The sequence below is a fragment of the Spea bombifrons genome, chromosome 5 (genome assembly GCF_027358695.1).
Source record: "Spea bombifrons isolate aSpeBom1 chromosome 5, aSpeBom1.2.pri, whole genome shotgun sequence".
Taxonomy (NCBI): domain Eukaryota; kingdom Metazoa; phylum Chordata; class Amphibia; order Anura; family Pelobatidae; genus Spea; species Spea bombifrons.
The window spans coordinates 99,344,333-99,363,982 of record NC_071091.1 but is presented as its reverse complement, the minus strand read 5'-3'; the positions used below and the strand labels follow the sequence as shown (position 1 = coordinate 99,363,982).

Sequence of the window (19,650 nt, the reverse complement as noted above, 5' to 3'; positions counted from 1 at the left end):
AGCAATAAGTAAATTGGTCAAGTAAAAGGGGTCTCATAAGAGTGTTGAGAGTGGATTTCAGATTCAAGAGAGATAGACGAGAGTATAGTTCCAGAAAGTTAGCCAGCTAAGTAGAGCAGGCAGAGGAGGGATATAAATAATCTACAATATATGTGCTGAATTGAAATATGTAGAGCACAATATATAAATATAGAATACAGATTCTAAGTCCACAATGAATAAATGTGTATAGAAAGAGGGAGGGACACACAGAATAATAAATGCACATATAGATCCAATAAACTATGTACCTATATCTAGAAAACCCCAACTATATGTAGCTACTGCTATCCAAAATGTACATATAGTATTTCTCCAGAGCTTACATTTTCTTAGTGGATTTAGTACAATGTAACTTATTAAACTACGTTTCCCAGTAAGGCTTTGTAACATGCAGCTTGAAACACGTATTTGTGATTCCCAGATCTAAGGACAAGGGCAAAAGGAGAATGCTTAGGTTTATTCACTTCTCCGAAAACTATATAAGCATTTGTTATATTAGTGAGAGACTTTAAAAGCTAGAAGGCACTGCAGGAAAGTCTCGAGAGTCTGTATTCTGAATTATAGATGCCGTGGGGGAAAGAACAAGCACAGTAACATTTCTAAGAAAGTAGATCAATATTTACCTACAGCACTGATAGTTCTAAGAGCTGCTTGATGCATTCATGGGTTGAACCATCTGTATATTCGTACTCTACAGCACTTCAGGGGTGTCTGAATAGATCAACCTACAAGTGACAAGACAGTACGAGTGGTGTGTATGAATATTGGTCATGGTTTCTCAAAATTCCGAAGTTTAACATTCATGTTCAATTCATGCAAACAGCCAAGAAGCACAAAAGAAACAAAACATTGGGGTTTATGTGCAAAGCGGTACAAGAGCATAGGATCCATTGGAATATTTGGTGATCATACCATGCAACCTACCACTGATGGTCTGATAGAAATGTTCCTGTGTGTGGTGGGGTTGAGTTGAGGAGCGTGACTAGTCATGATGGAATCTGCTGCCGCTATATAAATAAATGTAATGTCATTTAATGTAGTCATATGGGGCAGAGCTACCTCACCGTAAGGAGTGGGAGGTGGGCAGAACTTTGGGTCCTTCCTACCCTATGGTCTTATATTAGCTGATTACCAAATCCTCTGAGCCAAACCCTGTCTCAGCTACTGTGGTGATTTTCATATATTAACCCAAATGCATACATTAATGAGCATCACACATGATTAAATCAAGCCAAATACTGAGCAATGAAGATATACACTAGTACATATTAACAATACAGCTTCTACTAGCATAAAATAACTTCTAAATATCTAAAAATCTGGCGCTATTTAAGAGAGTCAGTGTTATAATAAACTGATTGTAGTTGATATCAAACAGTGAGCCTCCTGCATATGTTGGCCCAGAAGTTCTCCTCCTTGTTGATATGTAAGGTTGGTGCTGGGCTACGGAGGCAGATACGTGAGAGGACCTAGGCGTTACTGGAAGTGGAAAGGAGAAGGGCGGGTGGATTGAAACCTAATTGCAACTCAAAATATAGGAGCTCAATAATTTGCTGTCATACCTAGAGCATCTGGGATAGATTTGGAGCGCTCCATTGATATGCACATTACACAATATATCAAGTGAAATTGAAATGATGTTGTAGTTGACATTGTCTGTGAACCTTTTAGAAAGTTATCACTCTGATACTGTAGCATAACTCCATAAAAAAATAATTTTAACATTCCACTACATAAAAACAAAAAAATACTTAATGCAATATACATTTTGGGATCTGTCCACTCTGCAAATTCTAAATGTGACTTAGGGCCTTTAAATAAAGTGCTAACCTATACTTATCGTCGAATGCATTCTAATAAATTATACATGGAACCGAGTGTTAGGTACCTTTTAGAAAGTCTTTATTTAGCATTTTTTTAAGTGGGCTTTTGAAATCCTCTTAAAGGATCATGTATGGTTGTAAATAAAACATTTTCCTTTATTATGTCCAATTCTGTTATGGTTATTCTTCATAGATGCTATTTTTATTCATCTTAATCACGTCAAACATTTTCTTGATGGTTTGGTTCAGTTTAAAACATATGCTCTTTAAGGTATTTATGGGGCTGAAAAACTAAGACAGTTGAATTTGTTGTATGAAAGTTGTATAGAATCAGATTTAATTAGTCTAATTAATCAGTAAAGGTCCACCATGCCTCACCTTTCCCAGTAAATAAAGAAAACCCAACAAATTAAGCGTAGGCACATTAACGCACCGTCAAAATGTTACAAAACACAGTTTATTACCCCTCCCCCATGCATTGCCATATGACATGTTTACAACCAATTTTGTATTCTTCTAATATGATATATTATGGCCTTACTAATAATTCAGAGCTGCTCAGGGCATTGTGAATGGCTTCCCGTTATCTAAAGCTCAACATCTCTAAGACCGAACTCATGGTAAACCCGCCATCTGCTCTGTCCACTTTTCCTGACATCTCTATTACTGTTGACAACTCCACTATCCAACCAACAGACCAGGTTCCCTGCCTCAGTGTGACCCTCGACTCTGCTCTCTCCTTCATCCCTCACATCCAGTCCCTCACCAAATCCTGCCGCCTCCACCTGAGAAACATCTTCCAAATCCGCCCTTTCCTCACACAAGACACCACCGAGTTACTAATCCACTCCCTTGTGATATCCCGCCTGGATTATTGCAACTCCTTTCTAACCAGTCTGCAATCCATGCTTAACAAGTGATTCTATAAGTAAGTATCTATGATATTTATGGAACATGTGGCCCTGCTTCTTACAATCACTTGATAGGCGGCGAAACGTCAAATGTCCCATCAGCCTCCATCTTTCCTACAGAGTGTCTGCATCTGTGTTGTGCTCTTTTACTTGTACTGGAGGCTACTCCACTTACGTTTAACGTATTCAGAACTATTATTACCTTGTTAAAGCCCTTTATAGTACTTCCACTTGCATGCAATTGCATCAAGTCAACAAAATCGAACATCAGTGAATATCCAAGCTGTTTTTTTTGGCATGCCGGTTGTCTCAAGTTATGTACAGTAAGGCGGGTTAAATCTAACAACTGACAATTTAAACTTTAAAAGGTAGTCCGCAGGGATAATAGATCAATGAAAGTGTATTTTATTACCTGTCATAGCACAAGTTGTTCTGATGTAAGAATGAGAATGTGCTAAAAACTTGGGCCACTGTAAAGTTTACTTTGATTCATTAAAAAATGATTGATTTTTTCCCCATAAACAGCATATAATATTTCATATTATAGTTTAAACAAATACATAAAATGAGTCTATATTTGAATGTAACCCTACGTAGAATACCCCAAATAAACTAATACATCTTAGAAAAGAAAAATATTTATTAATATATCCATTCACAAATGCATAAATGCATGTTATTTTTCTAATAGCCTGATATTGTTTATCGTAAAAAAGGTTGACAAACCAGCCACTCTCTCTCCAATTCCTAAACAGCTTCAAAAAGCAATTTCAGATAGCATACATTGATCAGATTATGAATATTTTATGCCCTTCTCCCTATATATAAATATATATATATATGAGCAGAATGTATGTTTTAGCTGGAAACGAAGAGCGACAGGCATACTCTTAAAAGGCTTGCAGGGGAAGTGGGGAGGAATAAAATACTGTGAAGCGTGCTCAGACACTAATAATTAATGACGACGCATCGAGGTAGTAGAAAAGATGATGAAGGGCAAATTCAATATCATAGGTAGGGAGTCCTGGCTCATTCAGCTAATCTGACACTTCACGTCACATCATCAGGAATCTATTGCTGACTTATGGGTTATTTCCCAAAAACTATTTCATTTTAATAATTTAAGTAAAGAACATCCTGCGACGTTAGCATGAACATTTTCTATAAATCCACCCACATCATATACACGCTATTCAATATATAAAGCTCAGTATAAACAGTAAGATACTACGAAGTATAATTCACAAACAGGAAAAAGTACCGGCTTAATTGTTTGCCCACCCATGTGTGTATAATATATTAATAATATGTATGACAACAAAATAATGTAATGTATATAATAATATAATATAACCAGTGACATGGTCCAGCCTAGGCCTACCAGTTCTAGACCTGGGACGTCAGGTCGAGGCAACCTGTCCCCCAGTGTGCCATTGTTCAGTGGGCCTGTTATAATGGAGATCTCTGATGTTCCTAAACCAGCCAATTTACACCATGGAAGAGCGTGCCGAGCCGGCAGATCCTCTATAGGATGCATTAAAACGTGCTGCCCGCCTTTGAGCACCATGGGGTGCCGCAGTGAGGATAATCTAGTTGGGCCTAGGGCAGCACCTGAGGAAAATACATCACTGTATACAACGTATATCACAATGTCGTGTATATTATCACTAGGAATGATCTATAAGGGCGACAATGTTTACATTCCCAGACATGAAAAAAGCCACGGATCTTATATACTGGGTGCACTGTATACATTATATAAAATTCAAATGCCCAAGTGGACTAACCACATCTTTCTTTAAAGAGAAAGGAAGTACCATGGCCAGTAGAATGTTTATATATTGTTTAAAAATTCTTTTGTTTTTTAAGATTTATAGAAGATTCCTATTCGAAGCAGTAAAATTATTTGTATAAGAATCATTTCCATACATTTTTTTTTTGGTAAAAGTTTTGAGTAAATTAACCCCATGTGAGAATAGAACAATATCATCTCAGTTTTCAGTGGGACTTTACCTTTATTTTCATACGATTAATAATCACTTTAGAGGAGAGAAATAAGGGTTGTATATGCATCAAGCACATGAAACATCCATTTCCATGTATTGGGGGGGGGGTTGTATCTGGGTTCATATGACTAAAGAACTGCTTGCTCATGAATGCAGTTCACAAGATATTTAATAAAGACTCTCATTTTATTAAATGAAAATTAAAAGTGGGAGATAATGTGGCAAAGGAGCAAAGTAGTTTCTAACCTAATTTGAAAGTCCTTTAAACTGGCCTTTCAATTGTGCACCTTACTTGAACTGCAAGTAATACCAATGAATAATTGATTTAATTATAATTTACTAATGTAACCCATATCCCTTTCAAAATGTATTATTCTTGCTATTTAATTTTTAGATTGCTCCTAAAATAGTTTGGCAAACATGCTTATTCTAATTTATTTGGAGATAATGTTTGCTCTGATTTCCAAGTTTACTTATAAGATGCTTAACTTTTCTGTAATATTAATTAATATTACTATTAATAGTTTTTACTATGTCTGTATAATTATTATTTATTGTAGTTTAAAAGAGTGATAGGTAGCATCTTATATAGAATTATATGAGACTAGAAGCAATTTTTTTTAAAAAATCTTTTTTAAACTATTAAATGATCATGAACTTGAAGCATGATTATTATTTCTTCTCTTTTCTCTCCCTTTTTATTTTGTTTTTGTTTATTTGTTGCTACTGGTTAGTGGTTTTTGGCCAGTTTGTGTTTTTCCAGACATCTCTTCATGATGTAGTTGAGGTATATGATGGAGCCACTCATCAGTCGTCTCTCTTGTCATCTCTCTCAGGATCTCATTCAGGTACATTTTTAACGGAGATGCCAAATACCCATTGGGCAGTTAAACTATTATTTTATTAGGATGTTTAGTAAATATTAGAAACATAGAAGTTATAAAGTGGAAATCTGAGTTACTTCTCCACAAATTATGCTGATCTTATTATGGCTTTGGGCTTGAAGATATTAACATGATCACTGCCCTGATATAAAGTAAGTTAAATATTTGATTATTTACAACTCATTTAAATTGAATTAAATATCTTTTACAGATAGATCAATGGCATTATGTATAGAAATCAAACAAATAGACCAATACCATTTATAATCGATAAAAAATGATGAATAATATAAATTTATTTTCTCACAATTATTGATATTACTCCAGCTGATGTAATTTTTAGCCCAACACACAAATGTTTTACCTAGCAAACATATTAGTACATTTTAAATTATCAGATTTGTTGACATGTTAATAAATATTGTTTTATTTATTTTGTTGAGTAGGGGAAACGCTTCCACTAAGTTCTGGTAACCAGATAATAATTAAATTTACTTCTATTGGACCTATGACATCGAAAGGATTTCACTTTGCCTATCAAGGTAAATACGTGAGAAATTATAAAAACATGTCAATTATTTTCCCGAAAATCAATAGACACATTTTAGCAAATATTTTCTCCAAATAATATTTACAATTTGTCTTAGCTGTTTGTGAACTCCAAGCTTTGACATTTTTTTGTGTGATCGTTTCATCCCATGAATGTGACCATTCACCATTTCAAGTTGTAGATCACTTCTTTTTTAATAATAAACATTTTTCAGGAAGTTAGGGCCTTTGTGTTTGTAACAAGTCAAATCAATAAGAAAATGAAACCTGTTCCTTATGATTTGTAGTATTATTATTGTCGGTTATGTGGCAATTTTATACTTTTACAACATAAAAACACCATAGTTTTATTTTGTTTTCTCTTAAGAGTAATATTCTCAAATTATACAAAACATATTGTTTAATACTGTTTTCTCTGTAATTGTGCAGTATACATTCAAAAAGTATACTGATCAAGAGAGGGAGGCAAATAGTTATGTTGTAATGTTGTAGTAATGTTCGCTTGATTCCTGGGACATAAACGTTTTATGGTATTGCATGTTTAATTCTGTGATTTTTAATAGAAACACCTATACAGTATATCAGATAGACGTGCAAATGGGACAAAACCTATTCGGACAAATTTTTTAGTTCATTTTTGGCTCATTCATTTTAAGGCATTTAATTTAATTCTCTGCCTATTTGGTTTGGCTTAAAAGTCAGGGGCATTTTTAATTTGGGAATTAAACTTGTTGCCTGATGCCCACATTACCTCTCTCACATTCTCGTTCACTCTCTCTCTAAATATCTCCCTGACTTCCGCCTCTGACGACCACTTCTTCATCTTCTATATATTATCTTCTCTTTTTGCTTAGTTTTCATGCAATTCATGGAGGTCTGGCCTCATTTAGTGGCTTTGTTCAAAACCCCAATTTTACCAAAATTTGGTTACTTTGCAATTCGTATGGATATGTGGATATTATAGATTGTACCTTTCTGGCTTATTTTAGTCTAAACACATTGAGAGAGACTAAAGTGGGCAAAATTGGTCAATATCAAGGCCAAACTATTGACCGCCATTTTGCTTTTCAATAAACACTTTACTTTTTCCATAAATCTGCAGTGGGACAGTTCTTTTGTACAAATACATTTTATAGCATTTGGACATATTTATGGTACGCATTATCTAATGGGGCAACACAGCAATTATATCTAATTGTATAAATTATAACGTATACCTATGGACATTTGGTATAGTTTTTTTATTTTTTGAGTTGAAAGTGGCTTGATTTTCGAGATCGTGTTTATATTATTATTATTATTTATTGTTTATATAGCATCATCATATTTGGTAGCGCTGTACAATGGGTAGACAGGACATAATAAGTAGTATATAACATAATAACTTGATTTACAGAAACAGGTGAGTAGGGCCCTACTCAAATAAGCTTACAATCTGAGAAATAGGCCTAGTTTTATACAAAATGAAAATCTTTTCATCATTTAATATAGAATTTAAACATTTTAGACTTGCTAAGATGATAGATTTAGTAGATGTATAACATTCTGTGTATTGTAATCAACAAGCAGAATCGGCCCATGCTTATTAGACCTCAAGTGTTAGGGGCCAGTCTGGTCTTAGCGCCTAAATAAGACCGGCAAACGGTGACATGGATCCACAAGACATTTTAGTCAACAATTTGTACCTCAGCTGATATTGTACTTTCTTTTTTGGTAAAAAAAAACAAAAAACTGTGTGGACAGGGTCACATCTGCATACTTCTCGCTTTCATTACTACCTAGCGGTTACAGACCCGAGGCTGTCCAAGACACTACAAAACCCATAGGGATTTTGTTTCATTGACTTATTATTATTATTATTTTTATTTTATCTGTAATTGATTTTCAGGTCAATGCTTTAATGCACAACAATGTACACCTAGTTCACAACAATAGCTATAGTTACAAGGTGGCACCATGTGTCATTTGTCAACCATAATGTCAGCAGTTCAATAAAGGCCTAGCTCTGTGTATTCCATTATATACTGTTTTTGTTTCTTATCTGTTGCATTGTGACAAGTTTTGTGGTTTTCTCTCTTGATTATGTGCTTGACAGTGTATAGTATGATAGCCTTTATGCTATCAGCCTCTGAGAATGCTCTGAGCTTTTCTAAAGGGTTCCATAGTTTATAGTGTGCTCTCCGAAGACAATTGGCCACATTACTGGGTTTCTTATAGACCCCACACCAATCCAACATAGGGTTTGTGATGCCTGTTAGTTTTAGATGTTGGTAAACTAGTTAGTCAGTATCATCTCACCTTCCATACACTTCCACCTTTCTCAACCAAAAATCCATCGTAGCAGCAAAGGAAAGTGTCGCTGCTCAATCAAGATATACAACTGTTGACCTTGATAAGAAGGTCTCATACTAACTAGAAGAGGATTTCACATCAAATGTATCCAGACTACCCTTCTATTATAATTTTTAGCGTTAGTGATCCATTCATTAGCAATATGTTTGGAATTGAGGGCTTACTTTGCTGTTTGTTAGGAAAATGTCTTCAGATTTTGCAACTTTTATCAATATATTTCATTCGATTAAATTGATATTCTTTTATATTTTTTAGCTGTTCCACGAACTAGTTCCACTCAATGTAGTTCAGTTCCAGAACCTCGCTTTGGAAAAAGAATTGGGAATGACTTTGCTGTTGGGTCTATGATCCTCTTTGAATGTAATCCTGGATATATCCTACAAGGGTCAATAGCCATTAGATGTGAGACTGTACCTAATGCCCTGGCCCAATGGAATGATACTCTCCCAACATGTATTGGTAAGTAATTCAAAATATAAAAAGTACAATTCTGGTAAACTTATTAGTTAAATATATCGTTAACTAAAATGTGACCTATCATTAAAAAATAGACCACAAAGCAGGTGCATTGACCAGCTGCAAATAGCCAGGAATCAAATGTTGGGGAAATTCAATGTCACTTGTTTAGCTTCAAAATGGACATGACTGGCCTTTTCAATATACAGTAATTACGGTAGTTCTATTAATTTGGTATTTACTCATTTTTGGATTAATAGATTACTGAGTTGTATAATCAAGCACCTTGCCTCCCGTGGAGACAAAAACAGGATCTTTCTTTGGTTTTTTTTTTTTTTTTTTTTTTAAACATGGGCTGTAGTATTTTAAGATGTGATTCCTAATGTGTTAGACAAATCTTTTGAAAGCAGACCAAGTAACAAGCCTTGTATTTCCACCAACCCTGCTGAAAGGCAACATGAAGAAAAAGTAGACTAACCGGTTTGTCATTGAACGAGCTTATATTAGTATTATAATGTCTGATACCAGCCCAACTATATATTAAATATAAAACAAAATCTGCAATATTTCCCAAAAAAATTAAGATCTTCTTGGTTGGAAATACGGTTATCTTGTATCAAGTTATACATAGGAGTTCAATTATCAAGTTATGGAAACTAACACAGTAATTAAGAAAATGTATATTCCATACAGCTATTATTTTAATTTTTACTAATCATGTAATAATTACAAAATATAATAAATACATCTTGCTGCCATATAAAAGAACAAAATAGGTGTGCAAATTTCAATTTTTAAAACATTTTTTTTTTCGTTTAGAACAAATATACATTTGTAATTTTTTGTATAAGGAACCAGAGCTGATTTCAATTTTCCAACACAAAGTAGGCTGATATGAAAGTCATTTTATTTTCCAAAAATCATTTTATATTCTGGTGTTACGGCTTTCTAAATTACATGTCTCTATTTGCATACAAAGTCTTATTAAAACAATTAATTAAAGTTAATTAAAACACTTAATCCGGTTTTACAATACAGAAGCTTTTCAAGTAAGGCTAAAGAATGCGTAATGCAAGAGACATTTTGTTTAATTAAGCTTTTTTTTTTTTTTTACATTTTCTGTAAATGTTATTATTTTGAACATTTTGATGGTTTCATTGGCTAAAATGATATATTTTGTCTTTACTGTTCATTCAGAATAATTATCAAAAATCCATTCTATACTTTTGTAATATGTTAAAAGGAAAGAACCAGCCTACATATTAAAAATGTTTTCCCCAAGTATTTCTTCTGGATAGGTTTTGCTCTTCCTTTCCATAGAAATTGAATAATTCTACAAGAAAAATCTATAATTAACATCAATTAGCAGTATTTTTTATGCCGTCACAACCTCAGTATGATGGTTGCATCATATGAAATAAAGGGAAGACAAACCAATTTCAACACATAGAAGTTTAATAAGGTTGATTGGACGACATGGTTGGTAACTTTGCCAAATCAACATAGGACCCATGTGACTAGCCTAGTTATATTGTTACAATTAACAATTCTAATACATTGTTACATTTAACATCTGAATAAATCATTATTACCGGCAATGTTTTAATAGCTTGTACAAGACATGGCCCTTGATCATACCTCTTTAAGTTTTCTGCCTTTTCCTAGTTATATGTTAATAGCATATTGGCTGGTTAATTAACATATCTGGGAATTTAAGCATGTTTCCCGAAAGTGTTCCATTTGCACATCTTGAAGCACACCCAGCAGAAACTGCTCAGTAAAATTTTGATTTACACATGGTAGGATTTTTTTTTCCCTGCTTTGTTCCATTTTCCTAAAAATAAAAATACGATTTGTCTAATTGTTAGGGTTCCTGGCTGTTAGGGTTCCTGGTTGTGTTGGTTTGGTGTTCAGTTTGTTTTTGGAATTTGCAGAAGAAAAATACTAAAAATAATACAAAAAATGTAAAATCCTAATTTTATTTTTAAGTTATTCAATCGAACTTGTTTTCATCTAACATCTGAAACACTTAACCCCTTAAGGACAATAGGGGTTTTTACTCGTAGTATATTGTGGGACAATGGCTCTTTTAACGTTTTTCAGTGTTACTGTTTAGCTGTGATTTTCTTCTCTCTCATTTCATGCTCCCACACATATTATATATTGTTTTTTTCAGGACAAACAGGGCTTTCTTTAGATACCATTAATTTTATCATATCATCTAATTTACTATAAAAAAAATGATAAAATATGGGGATTTTTTGTTAAAAAATTACTTTTTCTCACTTTTTAAACAGAAAACTTTTACTCATCTGCAAAAACGAATGAAAAAACCTGCTAAATAGATTCTACTATTTGTCCTGAGTTTAGAAATACCCAATGTTTTTATGTTTTTTTGCTTTTTTCTGCACGTTATGGGGCAATAAGTACAGGTAGCGTTTTGCCATTTCAAAACCTTTTTTTCCAAATCTGGTAATTCTTCCCCCCATGTGCCATTTCAGGTATCTTTGAAGCCGGCCAATGAAATTTACCCCATCAAATCATATATTTTTAAAAACTAGACACCCCAAGGTATTTGAAATGCTGGTATTTTAACCCTTTCAATGCACTAATTTTACCACTACCCTTTGTGAAACTTTATGATAGTAATTCTTTTTGTATTTTTTTCACACATGTTGTATAAATTTATCGCTCCTGGTGTATGTCCGTGTCACACAACACCCCAATATGTGTTCAGTAACATCTCCTGAGCGCAGCGATACCCCACATGCATGGGTTTGTAGGGTTATTTGGGAGGTAAAAGGCCGCCTTTGTGAGGTGTGTATTTTTTTGCCATTTAGACATCTGCCCCATGTCCCATATTTGGGACATCTTTGAACCCGGCCAATTCAATTTACCCCATCAAATCATATATTTTTTAATACTAGACACCCTATGGGCATTTGTAATGCCAATATTTTAACTCTTTCCATAATGGAATTTTTGTAAAGATATTAGGACATATTTTGTAAAAATTTTAGGACTTGCTTATTAAAAACTTTTTTTTTTTTGGTGACAGTGGGGATTTTTACATGTTACCATATTTTTGACATTTTTTTGAAACATTTTTTAAATTTTTTTTTTAATTTTTTTTTTTTTTTTTTTTTTTTTTTTTTACTAGTCACTCTCACTAGTGAGCTGGGCTCCATTGACCTTGCATGGTTGGATGCAGTACCTGCATTCAACCTGCAGGAGGAGCTCGAGAGTTCTCAAGAGGGTCTGGATAGACCCTCTATGAACTCATTTCTATTGTTAATGCCATCCTGTGAATGACGGCAACGTCATTCACAGGATGGCACTTGTGGTTGCTCCTCGGAGCAATCACAAGGCGATCGGGGGTCGGGGGGTAGTGTTGCTGACATGCCTCGATATCGAGGCATGTCAGTAACACCATTTATGCTTAGGAAGCGATTCATATCGCTTCCTAAGCAGTTTTAGCCGGGCGCCATTTTTCTTCCGGGGAGGGCTGCCGAGGGCTGCCCTCCCCGGATCCACGGTCAGCCTCATTTGTGAGGCTTCCGTGGATGCTGCAAAGCTGCAGCTATTTAACGGCAGCCCGTACATGTACGGGCATTGTCGTTAACCCGTTGCACGGCAACCCCGTACATGTACGGGGATTGTCGTTAAGGGGTTAACTAAAGCAATCTCCTTGCATTAGCAAGAGGGTGCGGGAAATACAATTTAACTGTCTAGTATTTAAGTTGATAAAAGCTAAAAAAGACATCCATTTGCTGTAGCCTTTTGGATAATGAAATGAAGACTGAATTTGAAATCCGATTCTTTATAAGTCAGTAAATAATTCATGCATTTAAGATCAGATTGGGCTTGATCTGTATTTTAAATGAAGTGGAAGAGAGCTAATATTAAATTGCTTAGACTGGTATGTGTCATACGCTTAGCTTTGTTTTACTTACAGATATTAGCCATCAATCACTGCTCTTTCTGGTAATTATTTAAACATTTTAATGTCATTGATGTTTTTTTTATCTGGTTCCCTACAGATTTCATCAATTATGCATGGCATAGAACTTTAGTAACATAATCATTACAGGGTTAAGTTACATTGTACTGCATTTCCCGGAGCCCTCTGTGTTTCTTGAAACCTGCTGAAGGAGTTGATAACATTGTTTCTTGGCAGTGATATATTGACTCTTAATACTAATGACAAAGTATCACATCAATCTTATTTCTGCATGCTAATAAAAACAGACAGAATATCTGCACCTAGACACATTTTTTTAATGTTGTTACCTGTGCTCTCTTTGTTGATTTAATGACCCGAACCGATTGATCTTCCCTTGTCATCAAGACAATTATTTATTTTGGTAATACTGTTTAATATGCATCCCCAGAAACAGACGAAGAAGCTAGAAGCAATATGCGTCCATGTACAAAATCTTTTGTTGACCATAGTCCATATTGTGTTTGTATTCTGATCACAAGCCGTTGTTGAAATGCTTAATGAGGCTTGTTGCAAGGTGTACACATCATGTCTGGAGGGGTATAAGACAGACAAGAATAATGATAGTCTTGCATTTTTTAACATATATACAAAAAATAAAAGGGGCTTGTTGGTGAGTCCCTATAGCATAGGAAATAAATATATAAATTTAACCCCTTAAGGACAATGGGCGGTCCCTAAACCCATTGAAAACAATGCATTTCAAGCCTGTACATGTACGGGCTTTGTCATTAAGGGGTTAAAAAAAGATGACATAGAAATACTTTAAAGTAGAATAGGTCACAACCTGGAACTAGGTAACATGTTATAGAGTAAACATGTAAAAAGTAGTAGCCTTACGCTAGAGTAACTACAAATACAGTACAGTATGTGCTTGGATTTGTGTGTCTTGGTCTTCTACCAATGAGTACCAAACATACAATAGATCTGTGCCTATGGATTTTGGTATAAGGCAACATAAGAAAACCCCTCCTGTGGTCAATTAACTGCCCATCCAGACGTGTGAGATAATTTACTAATTAACAAAAAGTTAGAGAGAGAAATGAATGGTGGCTTGAAGAGGGAGTGATAAAAGAAGTAGAAGAGAGGGGCTGTGGTGACCGAAGAGGCTGAAAGTGGAGGAAGAAATGGAAGAGGACTGATATAAGAGACTAGTTGATGGTGATAAGATAACAATTCGTTTTTAATGTTTAAAGTATAAACTTATCAACTCATATTTAATTCAGACATCAATAGACATTTGATATGAATCACACTCACATACAAGTAATATAAAAATAGACGGTAAATTGGAATGGTTTTGATCAGAAGTGGTGAATCCACCTTAGCCCTTGACAGTACCTGGGCTTGAAATATTGAAGCGTGCCCTCTGCATCGTACCAAAGTGCACATGAATACTCTTGAGGCATCATGGAAATGAACTAATTAAAATTTGCAAAATTTATTCAAGTGATTAAAATGCCCAGATATCTCAGGAGTCACACGTAACATTTAGAAACCTATAATGTTATTTGAAGATAATGAAATGTTATTCAGGAATAGGCTAACATTAACCAAACTCTAATGCTCTTAATTACCACAGTTATTTCTGCTTTTAGTGTCATTAGCTTCCTGAATAGGTGTTAACATCAGGGCAAAAGTCACGGTGTGTTATAACTGTAGTTAAATATACTGATGATAAACTGCTTCTTTAATGATCGTTTTGAGAGATGAACTTTACAGAATTAAATATAGAATCAAATGTGCTTACCAGGGGTGGCTCAAGCAAAAAGATTTAGTAGGACTCCATTCCAAACATAGTGAAAATAAACACGTAAACACAATATCTTTGATCAGAAAATAATTTTAAAGAAAAAATACATATCACCTTTTGGGGGGCCCTTAGATAAATTGGGACTATAACCAACTGCTTAGGCTCCTTCTATGTTATTGCCACCCCTGTATGTAGCAAGATAGCTGTTGGTGGTCTAGTTGGTGGAACAGGGAGATGTTTGTCTTGTCTTTGCCACATTGTGTAGAGACACCGTGTACCCAGGTATGGTATTGTAAGCTGGTGCTTCACTCTCTGTTGCATACATTTTCTTACCCAACAACAGGAATAGATTCACTACACATAAACACAAGCTACCCACAGGCATAAACTAAGCTGTGCTAGCATGCCGGGGGCAAGGAATGTATTAACCATACCTGGAAACTCTCTGAGTTTGAGCCAGAGTCTCCTGGTGATACATTGCTATAACATGGGCTTCACAGGGTAGGCTACTTGTTGTTTTCCCTCTTCCGAAGATGTATGGGTATGGTTAGCCACAGATAGCCTTTAGTGGGGGGGGAGTGGTCAGCGAGCAGGGAAAAATTGTGGGGAGGATGTAAGAAGAACATGGATGGAGAGTGAGTGTGGCTAAAAATCACTCCCTTGCCTGGAGAAACTGGCCCATGAAGGCAGGGCTTCACCTGCAGAATCTGGGTAAAATCCAGGGAGTTTCCCAGTATGTCAGAAAATGGCAGACCACAGATATATAAATAAAATAAATAGTAAACAACTTCAAAAAACAAAGGAATAATAAAAAATAATTTCTGCCATTAATGTACCATTAAATTCCCAAATTGCACTAATTTATTTCAAATAAATATTTTCAAAAATGTCTTCTCATTGTAGAGGAATTTGCTTAGTTGGTAAAAAGTTGGTGTTAGATAATGTTTGGTTCATTCCATTGTCAATTTATAAGTGGAACATTGGCATGTACAATCATTATGGCATATGTATGGAATAATGGTGGCTTTGGCTATATTATAAGGTTATTCCCTTTCAACAGATTTCTCTAAAGATTTTTTAGAGATTGGTACTAGCGCACATATAGATTTAATCTATTGTTTGTTTTAGTTAAAATCAATCGCTAAACTTATTTTTTGGGTATATGACAGGTTTTTATGAAATCAGTATTAAGACTATGATATTTTAGTCCGATGTTATTTACAGTGCCTCTACATATGTAGCATTCAGGTAAAGGCCAAAGTTATATAATAACAATAACTGGGCAAAACTGGGCAAAAAGCAGGAATTATCATAGAAATCTCACTTTTTTGCTTGTTTCTAAAGTAATTAGTAAAAGACAATTAACAAGCTTGAAAGTGTTTCTTCCCACCGAAGCATTGCATGTTTAGTGACATCCTAAGAAGTCACATGGTGTCATTATATTCATGACGTTTAAATTGTGCTGATGGGGTTTTTCCACTAGAGTTTCACTCATTTTCTGCATTGGGGAGATCCAACCTGGGGCAAATCCAATCAGTTGTCCCAATTATAAAACCTGAAATGCATCCGGCAGACAACATTATACAGACCTATTCAAAACACATTTACAGAAAGAGACTGCTTAGAAAACCATTAGATGGAGCAGAGAAAGGATCCAGTTGTTGTGTAAATGCTAAATACCCATCTCTGCTTTTCCCCTGTTTTCATGATGGATTAACAGAGATATAACTCTTCAAGCTCAAATCCCAAGCGAAACCCCATCTTGGGGGAATTAATATCATTTTCTGACTTTAGCAGTTCTGCGTAGAAGACTCCCACTTATATTTGACATATAGTTAAAATGTTTATAAGAAGACGCGAAAACATCATATTTCTTCTGCTAGATTTGTTGGAGACCTGCTTTCTAGCATTTTATAAATAACAACATCACTTCTACTGCCGAGGTCTGCCAAATTGTCTTCTGTATATTTTAAGCTACAAGGCATCACAACTGTAGGTAAACATCTTCTGATGTTTATTCTTTATTTTAGTACCCTGTGGTGGAATTTTAACAAAGCGCAAAGGGACCATCCTGTCTCCTGGTTACCCCGAGCCATATGACAATAATTTGAACTGTATATGGAAAATAACCGTCCCGGAGGGAGCAGGCATTCAGGTAAGATCACTTGCAATATATTAACTATTGTCAAACGCATTCTTCAAAATGATGACACAGAAAAGTTGTTAAAGTGCAAAAGCAGTTGGTTATCTCTTATATTGTCATATATTTGTCACTGAGATGAAATTGTAGAGATATTCCTACTTAGTGTTCTATTTCTTTAGCAAGGTGTTATGTACTGTCAAGGCTACTTGGCTAATTATATTACTAGAACAAAGCATTAGAAAAAATCATTTGATCACATGACGCGGACATTTATATTTTCTTAGGAATGCCTTATTTCTAGCATTTCGATCATGTGACCCAAGTAGCCCGTGCCTATAAGATGAAGGCAAACTGTTACCGCAGGACAAAAGTCTTAAAGTGTCATTGTGTTGTTTGTTTATATTTACACCTGGAAGTAATATGGCACAATTTCTTTATTCACTTGAACACATTTTTTTTAACCCCTTAAGGACAATGGGCGGTCCCTAAACCCATTGGAAACAATGCATTTTGTCACTAAGGGGTTAATATAGAGGATGGGTTGAGAATGTTTCCAACAAATTTAATTTAAAAAACCAATGCAGTCTTAAAATCAATGAAGTAGCGTGTAGTCTGCATAAAAACCATAAACAGGCCTGGACTGGCCAATGGGCACCCTGGGCTAGTGCCTATTAACTCTTCCCATCCACATTTGAGGCCAGTCAGGAGGCTAATATAATACTATAACATGTAGTACCAATCTGCTGGATGTATACCACACTTCTTTATCCAATAACGGTAAAAGTGCACAATCCTACACCAGTTAACCCCTTAGGCACCAAGACTGTAATACTACATCCATACAGACCCTATAATTGCATTTTGTTCAGCATCAGCATCTCTGCTGAGACACAGGAGCCTCTCACTTGTTATCTTGTGAGCAGGGCCCTCTGTGCCTAATGAAGTGGTTTGGCTTAATTTGTCAATTCTAGTATTTCATACCACTTGAATTTAAGTATTATAAGAAGCGCTGCACAAATTCTTGGCGCTGTATAGATAATAATAATAACATTAACAATATTCATAATTGGACTATTGATTGACAGTCTGATCGCAGTGCCTTCCGCTGCAGACCGCTTTGATGTCTGCTCGCTGATTGTAGCATTGTAAAAGTACTATAATCAGCACTTTGTTACAATGTAAATAGTTGTTTGGTTGACCTGGCAGTTCAGGCATTCTTGACATTGTTTTCCTTCTATGTCAGTACCGGCACATGTAGGAAAGATCTCTTGTCTTGTGAGTGTCCTACTTTCCTTATCATCGTGTGCAAGCAGTGGTATCAAAGTGTAAGCAGGTGGAAATAAAGTTTGTCCTTCGAAAAATGGAGTTAATAATAATAACTGGCAGGCTTGAAAGTGCTTCTTCCTGGTGATATTACACGTGTCACATTACCTGAAACTTTGACTGCTTTATGACAAGTCACACGTTTATCACATGGTCACATGGTCTCATGATGTTCATGACATATACATTGGCATAAACTATTTTTTTTTATCATTTTCTGATTTGGGGGCAAATCCAACCAAATGTCCAAGTAATAAAAGTGTGAAACGTATGTGGCAGACAACAAGTAAACAAAATGACTAATTTCTATTCCTTAGTATTCAACAATACATATATTTTTTTAAGTTCTTGATTTGAAAATAGAAAATACTCAAACATTTTACATGTCCATATTTAGATCTTTTGAACACATCTTTCTCTTCTCTTAGGTACAAGTTATCAGTTTTGCTACTGAACATAACTGGGACTCTCTGGATTTTTATGATGGAACTGACAACAATGCTCCAAGACTTGGCAGTTATTCAGGTGAACAAGAACCCTTTGTAAAGTTTTTAGTGCTGGGGTCGTGACTTACATGTTTAGATGTTGAGTTCTTTAAAGGGCATCCGTTATGAACAATCTTGGTTGATGTTCTCTGAAGCTATTGATGTTCAACATACACAGAAACTTGTAATGTACTGACCTTTTTTACATGCTACTGACACTCTAAGTATAACCTTCCATGTTCCATCACTCTCTACATTGTTAAGAAAACTGTTTTTATTCAATACTGACCACTTCCTTCTAATGTCACGTGTTGGTTTTAGATGCTGGGCCTTACATTTGTTTTGATGACCTGCCTATTGTTGTTTTACCAATAAAAGGTGATAATGACTATGTTCAATCTTCTCTCTTCTAGGAACCACTATCCCCCCTCTTCTTAATAGCACATCGAACAACCTTTACTTAAACTTCCAATCAGATATAAGTGTTTCTGCGGCTGGATTCCATCTTGAATATACAGGTAATTATTATATTTTGGAGCAATAGACGGTTCAGGAAACAAATGTAGGTGAACACTTGCTTAGTGTGTGAGTGAAATGTATGACATTGTTGTTCCTTGAGCGAAGTAAGCACTATTTCAGTTGTTTTTGCTTACACAAAAATATTGTACGTGAATTACATTTTGTCTAACTATTCCAAAATATGTGGTACAGACTCTTAATCCTGCTTTTGTGAGAAATTACATCTTTCACTTTCAGGTGTAAAGATTAGCATACATATATTAACATACCTAGGAACTGGCTAGATTTGACCCAAAGTCCACTCCTACTCTACTTCCCACATACCAACTTTTTCCTGCAAGTGCCATGTTCTTTGCCAAAACAATTTGTTTAACCATCAGGTATATCAAAGTGCATATATTTTT

At 35.1% G+C, this 19,650-nt stretch overlaps 1 protein-coding gene across 1 annotated transcript in view; it reads left to right on the top strand.

Annotated features, from left to right (window-relative positions):
* CSMD3 (CUB and Sushi multiple domains 3) overlaps positions 1-19,650 on the top strand; it is a 445,444-nt gene that overhangs the window by 324,742 nt on the left and 101,052 nt on the right. The window contains exons 33-38 of the mRNA XM_053466566.1: positions 5,517-5,630; positions 6,113-6,208; positions 8,823-9,026; positions 16,807-16,931; positions 18,671-18,767; positions 19,141-19,245. Of these exons, the coding sequence (XP_053322541.1) occupies positions 5,517-5,630; positions 6,113-6,208; positions 8,823-9,026; positions 16,807-16,931; positions 18,671-18,767; positions 19,141-19,245 (741 nt within the window). The remainder of the gene's footprint in view (positions 1-5,516; positions 5,631-6,112; positions 6,209-8,822; positions 9,027-16,806; positions 16,932-18,670; positions 18,768-19,140; positions 19,246-19,650) is intronic.